The 8,833-nt window shown below is 47.1% G+C and overlaps 2 protein-coding genes across 2 annotated transcripts in view; both read left to right on the top strand.

Annotated features, from left to right (window-relative positions):
• LOC114028490 (rho guanine nucleotide exchange factor 10-like protein) overlaps positions 1–2,203 on the top strand; it is a 98,723-nt gene extending 96,520 nt beyond the window's left edge. The window contains exon 7 of the mRNA XM_027842748.1: positions 2,163–2,203. Within this exon, the coding sequence (XP_027698549.1) occupies positions 2,163–2,203 (41 nt within the window). The remainder of the gene's footprint in view (positions 1–2,162) is intronic.
• The window catches only part of LOC114028523 (rho guanine nucleotide exchange factor 10-like protein), a 101,278-nt gene continuing 94,604 nt past the window's right edge, over positions 2,160–8,833 (top strand). Inside the window, exons 1-4 of the mRNA XM_027842792.1 lie at positions 2,160–2,240; positions 3,650–3,829; positions 4,906–5,022; positions 5,865–5,957. Coding sequence (XP_027698593.1) covers positions 3,668–3,829; positions 4,906–5,022; positions 5,865–5,957 — 372 coding nt within the window. The 5' untranslated portion in view covers positions 2,160–2,240; positions 3,650–3,667. The remainder of the gene's footprint in view (positions 2,241–3,649; positions 3,830–4,905; positions 5,023–5,864; positions 5,958–8,833) is intronic.

Genomic DNA, 8,833 nt, shown 5'->3' with positions numbered 1-8,833 from the left:
ACATGGAATGTTGGATTTGGAAGGGACCTCAGAACATAGAATCTTAGAGGTTCACAGGATACATTGGGAACATAGAATGTTGTAGCTGGGAGGATCCTTAGGACTTAGAATTTTAGAGTTATGTGGGATAAATGGGAACATAGAATGTTGGAGCTAGAAGGGACCTTGAAACACCAAATATTAGAATATGGAATTTCAAATATTAGAACAGGAATGGAACTTAGAGGAAATATACATATACATACACACATACACACACACACACATATTTTTAGCTCCTCGTTTTATAGATGAGGAAGTAGAGGCCCAGAGAGAAGAGACCCATCTGAGGTCCCAGAGGTAGTTAGTTGGTGGCAGAGTTGGGTTCTAGGACCCTGGTATCCTGACTCTTGGTACAGTGTTCTTTTCCTGGGGCTGACTAGCACTTCCTCCTAAAGACACATTGTAGGCATTATATAAATGCTTATTTCCTTCCCTCTTAGCATTCTAGCATCTTCTGTGCCCAACAGTAATCAATCACTCTCTCCAAGGAGCTATGTAGTATACTGAACAAATATACTATATTCTAACATAACTAATATTGATAATTCTAATATGCCATATAGTATATTCCAATATAGCTGAACATGGCATATTCTAAATCTGAGAATAAGATCATTATGGATCGAGGGGTGCTGCTGGTAACTGCTAGGGAGGGTAGAGTGAGGCCGTGGGTTACAGAACCCTTCAACTACATGGAAATTTGAGAGAAAATGACCTGCCTACAGGCTGATGGCTATTTGTTCCAGATCATTACTGGTGGGGCTCTGTAGAGCCCTTGAGTGACATTGGAAAACCTCAGGTATGGGCAAAAGAGAAGGCAAAAAAAGGGAAAAAATAAGTGGGATAAGAGAGGGGAAAATTAGAGGGAAGAGGAAAATCCACCCAGTTGCCTACTGAAAGATGAAAGCTGCCTGTTAAAAGCCATATTGTTTAGGGGAAAGAAGATTGAACTTGTAGTCAGACCTGGGTTTAACCCCAATCTCTGTTGCCTGCTGACTCTGGGACCTTTCTGAGACTTACTTTCCTTATCTGAAAAAAAAAAGTGATGATATGAAAAAAAATAAAAAAGGTGATGATAATATCTACACTGACTTACAAATGTTACAGGAGTTGGGTATGTGTGTGTGGGGAGGGTGGGAGGACAGCCAATGAGATAAATTACAGAATGATAGACTCACAGAATTTGAGATTTAAGAGGGACCTCAATGATCTAGTTCAACTTGTCTTCCTAGAAGGATCCCCTTGTATCCCCTAGAAGGAGACAGGGGAAATTTTCTGTGAAATGAAGGGTTTGGATTAGATGATCTCTAGATCATCTTTGTGGTTCTAGCTACGATCCCTCCCCACTTCCCCGCTCCTCCACCATCATGATCATCCTGGCTCTGTCTTAAGACCTTCAGTAAGGAGGAACTCCACCTCCTCTCCAACCGCCCATTCCAGTGTTGGACAGCTCAAGATTTTCCTGATATCTGGTCTCAATTGTCCTCTTTGTAACTCCCCCTTCTCCCATTAGTCCTGGTTCTCCCGTTTGGGGCCAAAGAGAACTGGCTCATTTCCTTTCTATGTAAAGCATTTTGCAAACAGTAAAACAATCTAAAATGTCAGCTATCATCATAGAACCCATTGACCTTGCACAGATGCCCATGGACCTGGGTCGCTGTTAGAAAGGAAGCCTAGAAAGTATTGACCTGGGACAGCAAGGTGGTGCAGTGGATAGAGCTCCAGCCCTGGAGTCAGGAGGACCTGAGTTCAAATCTGGCCTCAGACACTTGACACTTAATAGCTGTGTGACCCTGGGCAAGTCACTTACCCCCATTGCCTAGCCAAAATAAAAGGTATTGACTTCTTTCCTCTGAATCCTTGTCCGTGGAGTCTGTCTGTGTTTATGCCATCCAGGTATATGAAGGTGATTTGGGACTTGCTAGGGAAAGGACTAATTAGCCTGGTCAGAATAGACCTTCAGAGAACAAGCTGGAGGAGGAAGGGATATCTCTGCTCTTGAATTAAGAGCTCCCAGATCTCAGGGGCCTTGGCTCCTTGTCCCCTAAGATAGGACTGGGCACCCAGAGGCTAGATATGAGGGACAGATTGACTCACTGGTTTTTCTTTGACCTTCACAGGTGGTGAGACGTCACATCTTACGGTCCATTGTGCAGAGTGAGGGGAGCTATGTGGAGTCCCTGAAACGGATCCTTCAGGTATGCCAAGGAGAGAGTCTCTAGGGACTTCTGGAGAACTGGAGGGAGTTCCTGCTCCTGTCCTGCCAGGAAAACCAGGGCTGAAGGCCCAACAAGTCTCCATGGGGATCTTTTGACTGCTGTAATTCAACTGAACATTTTTGAAGGGACCTCATGATGAACAAAGTCCCATGCTTGGCCTTGGGTTATATACACAGAGAAAAAGACTTTTTATAAGTCACACCCGGTTGTAGTTGGCTAGGAATTTGGGGGCCTCATGGGACATGTGAAGACTTAGTGGAAGAGGCCAAAGCTGGAGCCATCATAAAGATGGCAGATCGGCAGGATATATGGTGTCCAAGAAGTTCCACAGAGACACATCGTTTTTGGGAAGGCTAACTCTTCCACCACTGCTGATAACCAGGCACCCTTTGTCTCAACTCTAGCTTAAGGATTCCCCGAGATCTTCTCTCCATGTGATCTAAGGGTCCTCCACTCCCTTCATAATTAGGAGCAGTATGGTCTAAAAGCAAGAGCCATGGGTTTGAAATCAGAGGACCTTGGTTCTAATCCGAGTTTTGCTCTCTGCTATGTGCATGAACTGGGACAAGTCATTTAGTCTTTGAGAGCTTCAGTCTCCTCCTCTGGAAAATGAAGGGGTTGTGTGAGATAACCTGGGTCCCTTATGGCTCTCGATATTCTCATCACTTAATGTTTTATTTTTCATTGTTAACCCCTCACTTTCTTAGCCATCCGGGCATTCATTCCCCCTTCCCCACCCCGTCACTCAGAGCCAATCTGTTTCCTTTGCTATATACCATTTTTTTTTGCCTCTCCTAACAGACTAGGAGCTCCCTAAGGACAGGGCCTATGTCTCTCCCATCAGACTGGAGATTCCAGGAGGCTAGGGACCCTCCCTCCCCATCAATCTGGGGCCTCTATGGTGGGAGGGACAGTGTTTCCTCCATCAGACTGAAGTCTGAGACTGTCTTCCTCATTCTTTCACTGGGGGTGTGTGTAGAACTGAGTGGATCTGTGATCCCCCTGATAAAGGGAACTCCTAGCACTCTAGGTCAGCTACTGTTGTGTAATTTTAGTCTTAGAGAGTCATTTGGAGCATTGAGAGGTTCGGTGACTTTCTGAGGGTCAGCAAGCCAGGACTTGAACACCAATCCTCCTTGATTCTGTTCATGGTGATGTCCTGCCTCGTTAGTCCAATCTAAGAAATCCTCTGCTCTCGCACTATGTGGTTAATATGTTCAGATGCTATGAGGATGGTCGGTTGAAGTGGAAGGCAGAAACACCTCCATTTAGACATAAGAGCCCAGCCCCTGGTCCAGCAAAGGAGTGGGTGCCCCGTGTGTGGGATCTGGGCCTGGTTCTCCCACGGGCAAAGGGCCCCTGTTCTAACTACCACCGTCCTTTGACAGGATTACAGAAATCCATTAATGGAGATGGAGCCCAAGGTGCTGAGTGCCCGCAAGTGCCAGGTGGTCTTCTTTCGCCTTAAGGAAATTCTGCAGTGCCACTCCATGTTTCAGATTGCCCTATCGTCCCGAGTAGCTGAGTGGGACGCGACAGAGAAAATTGGAGACCTCTTTGTGGCTTCGGTGAGTGGGTGCTGGGCCGCGGGATCCCTCTCTCCCTTTCTCTCTATCTCTCTTCTTGCCAGGGCCTCATCCCTTCTCCCTCCACAAAAAGAGAAAGCACAGTCTGTTTTGGAAGGTTACCTCTGAGCCAGATGGACCCGACAGGGGATTTAATCTGATTGGGTAAAAAGGGGGCTGAGTTGGAGGTTATTTATATGTATGTATGAATGAAATTAATATTATATATTATACTAATATATCAAATTTTGTTATACTTTAATATTATATTGCCAGTATTTATATAGCACTTTAAGTTATTACTATTGCCCTTATCTGACAACATGCCTTTCCCAGCTCTGACATTCTGTGTTCTCAGGGCCCTCCCAGCTCTGACATCCTGTTTTCTAGGGCCCTCCTAGTTCTGACATTCTGTGATCCTACAAAACTTCCCCAAGCTACTCCTGTTCCACGTGTGAGAGGCTCAGACGTAGGGACGGGGGCGTATGGAGTCTTTCTCATTTCTTCCTTGCCCTGCCTCACCATGGTGGCACACAGAATATATTGGAATACTGGGCATACCCTTGACCTGGGTGGTTCACTCTTCCCCATTGTAGCCCCTTGCTATAGCACTTAGAAAATTGTTTCCCGTGAAACAGCAGTGCAGGGCCAAGGCCTGGGTAAGGAGCGTTATTTCCATTTTCTAGACCAGGAGACTCAGGCCCAGAGAGTTCCATGACGCGTGCAGAGTCACACAGCGAGCGTGGGACGTGGCTTTCTGGTGCTGAGGAAGCTGTGGCTCCACGTTCCAACCGCTCCCAGGCCTTCTGCCTTCACACTGAGGACGCTGTCCTCCTAATTTGGGTCATTCTTCTTCTATATGTTCAGTCACTAATCTCAGGGGCCCGTGTGAGAAGGAGAGGAAATTGTAGGGTAAGGGGCAGAGTGTTAGACTTGCTGTCAAGAATGGCACATAACCTGTCTGTAGCCCTTCAAAACTATAGGACCTTATGAAAAGTCCCCATGACTCTCTGCACCTCAGTTTTCCCATCTGTGAAGTGGGTATAACAATTCTTGTACTGTCTCCTTTTTGTTTCTAGTTCTCCAAGTCCATGGTCTTAGATGTGTACAGTGATTATGTCAACAACTTCACCACTGCCATGTCCATCATCAAGAAAGCCTGTTTGACCAAGCCAGCATTCCTGGAGTTCCTCAAGGTCAGTCATGGGATGAGTCAGGTAGCCCTTCGTGGGGAAAGGCAGGCCACTTGCTTAGCAGAGCCACCATTCTTGGCTCTACTTTCTGCTCGTCATTTTGGTGAAGGACTTCCCCTTCCCTGATTTTAGTGAGCCTGCCGTAAGATGGGAAGATAATATCCAGTATCTGGTACTAGGTGCTCATAAGGATTACTGGAAAGCCAGCTTCTTGGTAGATTCCACAAGGACTGAGTAGGGAACCAGAAAGTGGGAAGGCCATATCCTGTGCTCTAAGATTTCTCCCAGCTCTGACATTGTGTGTCTTAAGGGCCCTCCCAGCTCTGACATTGTGTGTTCTAAGGGCCCTCCCAGCTCTGACATTCTGGGTTCTAAGGGCCCTCCCAGCTCTGACATTCTGGGTTCTAAGGGCCCTCCCAACTCTGACATTCTGTGTTCTAAGGGCTTTCCTAGCTTTGACATCCTGTGTTCTAGGGTCCCTCCCAGCTCTGACATTGTATGCTCTGAGGGCTCCCCCAGTTCTGATATTCTCTGTTCTAAGGGCCCTTTCTACATTCTGAGGTTCCCTCTAGGTCCAGACAGCCATACTAGGAATATGTAACATAGTAAAGAGTATGAGTTGTTTATGAACTTTCTAAAACCACAGTTCCAGACCATCTCAAGGGCTCAGGCTGACAGAATTTCTAGGTGTAGGGCCCAGAGCCTTCACTTCTCCTCACTGTCTGAGGCAGGGCTGCTGGCACATACAGGTGGATCCTGGGTGGGGGGAGGGCAGCTCAGCTCTGGGGATAGGGGTGGGCACAGGGGACGAGTACTGGGGCATGACAGGAGTTTTTCTCCTCCAGAGGCGGCAGGTGAGCAGCTCGGATCGAGTCACTCTCTATGGGCTGATGGTGAAGCCTATCCAGAGGTTTCCACAGTTCATCCTTCTGCTTCAGGTACGGCCCCATCCAAGAGCCTAGTGGCAGCCAGCATGGTGTGATGGGAGGAGCTCCAGGACAGGCCTCTTGGGATCCACAGATGGCCGGCCACCTTCCCACTCCCGGCCTCACCTTCCTCGTCCTATAAAATGGATCTGATCCTTCCTTAGCACCTCTTGTGTTCCTTCCCAAGGTGGCATATGTAGGTTATATGGTGCCCTCAGGAAACATTGGCTCAGTGTTCACTGAATGAATGATAGAAAAAACATTTGTTTAGCGCTCACCATGTGACAAGCTAAGCACAGGAGATATAAGTAGAAACAGCGAGACAATCCGTGCTCTCCAGCAGCTCACATTCTCCTTTAGGGGAAAAAAAAATCATAAAAGAAAGTTCAGTTGCTGGGCAGCTGGAAGGTCCTGGAGACCCTCAGGGTTTCCTCAGCAGTGCAAATGGCAAGGCCCTCTGAGGGGTTCTTAGGGTCTATAAGTAGGTCAGAGGACAGCGCTGGGAGCATTGAGGCAAGGCAGATGGTAAGACCATCTCACCAGGAGGATCAGAGTTGGTAATTAATTCTCATCTCATCCAAGCTGTGTGAGTGGTCAAGCCCCAGTAGGTTCTGAGCATCCTCGGGCTAGGAGAGAGGGCAATGGGGGAAGAGGGAGGTGTAGTGAGAAGAAAGTGGGAGTAGCTATCAAGAGTTATACATTTAGCATGGTATTCTGAGGAAATTAATTGTCTGCCCTTGACCTGAAGAGAGCCTGCATGGGGAAGGATGATGGTATGTGGTCCTGGCTGGTTCTCCTTAGATAACCCAAAGCCTGTCTCTCCAGTTATGCTCAGTTAGAGCCTTTCAGTTTAGTTTGTGATACCTTGATTGAATGTCTGCTGTATGCAACAAGGCAATAGCACCTGCCCTCAAGGAGCTTACATTCTGCTGGGGTGGAGGGAGCCTAACTTGTTCTGTTCTGTTCACCATTTTTATCAGTGATATGGATGAAGGGCTATAGAGATCCTGCTTATGAAATCTGCAGAAGACACAAAGCTGACACAATGGGTGAAAGAGTTGGGCTAGGACAATGGGCTGATCTAACATGATGAAATTAAATAGGGATCAATGGAAAATCCTGCCCTAGGGTTGGAAACTGTGGGGAAGGCATGGCTAGATATGTTTTTATAAGAAAGAGCTGGAGGTCTTAATGGAATGCAAGCTGAGCATGAGTCAGCGGTGTCACATGGCTGTCAAAAAAGCTAATTCAGCTACTCTGAGAGCAGCATAGGGTCCAGAGGGTGTGAGATGATGGAGAGGGAGAATGGATTTGTGATATCATTGATTCAGGGAACTCCTGGGTACAGGTCAGCAATGTAGTTTCAGAGAGCTGTCCATAGAAAGGGTCATATAGCCGGTAGGTATCAGAGGCCAGAACCACACCCAGGACCAACTGGCTTCAAGCCTAGCTCTTCATCCAGTGTGCCAAACTGGTCCTCAAGTGAAACTATGGCCTTGCTGTATTATTCCCTGTTCCTACTATATCTGAAGGCTTGTGGCTCTCATTTTCAAGAACCATGTTTTAAGAAGGACATTGACAGATTGGACAGATAGCCCAAGGTACGGGATCATAATTGTGAAGGAGTAGAGACCGTGCCTTATGAGGGTCAGCTGAAAGAAATGGGGATAGTTAGCTTTAAGGAGAGAAGATTTAAGAGGTCACATGAGGGCTGTCATCAAATATATGAAAGGCTCTTACGTGGGAAGAGGGGTTAGTCTCATTCTGCTTGGCTCCAGAGGGCCAGGCGAGGAGCCAGGGGCAGAAGTGGCTGGCAGGAAAGCATATGTTAGCCAAGGCAAGGGAAAGAACTTGACTCTGAGAGCTGTCCCCCAGTGAATGTGCTGTCTGAGGAGCTAGTGAGTTGGTCATCGCTGGAGGTCCCCAAAACAGCCTAGACTTTTCCACAGTTGTTATAATGGGGATACTTTGGCCATGCCTTCCGACTCTGAGATTCTGTGTTTGTATGATTCTCTGGGGGGGGGGGGGCTTGAGTTCAAGGCTGGATTCTTGAGCCAGTGGCTTGGCTTAGTGCTGTCCCTAACAGCTGGTCCTTGATCTTTTTTTTCCCTGAGATGCCACTTTTGGCCTGGGACAATCACCTGGTTCATATATGCTTTGCATATATTTCATATTGGCTGATTTATGTACACATTGTTTCCTCTAGTAGCATGAAAACTTCCTGAAGGCAGGAAGGGATTTTTTAGGTTTTATTTTTTCTATCCTTAGCTTCTGGCTAATTAGTTGGCACAGAGTAGGTTCTTAATGAATCTCAGCCAAATTGAAATGAATTGAAGTACACATTCTCACTTGGGTCAGTGTGGAAAGCTAACTACTAAGTAGGAGAATTCAGAGAGAGAGATGTGATGGCCAATAGCTCACATCCACTCGTGGTTCTCAGATCAGCCTGTTACAGATGGTGCTTACCAATCCTGACACGCCATTCGAACCCCAAAGTTTTCCTGGGAACTTCAGGGCATGGGCTGGGAAGAGAGTGACACAAAAGTGGACTTTATTTCCCTGAAGGAGTCAGCCTGTGCCCTGGATCTGGCCTTGTCTGCGGCAAACACCTACTGGGGAGGAAACAGGATGTGGCCAGAGAAGTAAAAAGTCTTGGTCTGACCCAGGGAACTTTTAGGAGTTGTGAGGCATATGTATAAGCATATGTGAGGAGAAAGAGAGAGAAAGGAAGAAGGGATAGAGAGAGAGAGGGAGGCAGAGGAAGAAGGGTGAGAGAGAGGAAGGAAAGAAGAGATAAAAAGAGAGAGAGAGGGAGGGAGGGAGAGGGTGAGACAGACAGATAGACAGACACAGACAGACAGAGATAGAGAGACAGAGACACAATGAGA

Source organism: Vombatus ursinus, unplaced genomic scaffold (genome assembly GCF_900497805.2).
Source record: "Vombatus ursinus unplaced genomic scaffold, bare-nosed wombat genome assembly UNPS02014884.1, whole genome shotgun sequence".
NCBI lineage: Eukaryota > Metazoa > Chordata > Mammalia > Diprotodontia > Vombatidae > Vombatus > Vombatus ursinus.
Note: the sequence above shows the minus strand (reverse complement) of the source record. Positions and strands in the feature narration are given on the sequence as shown.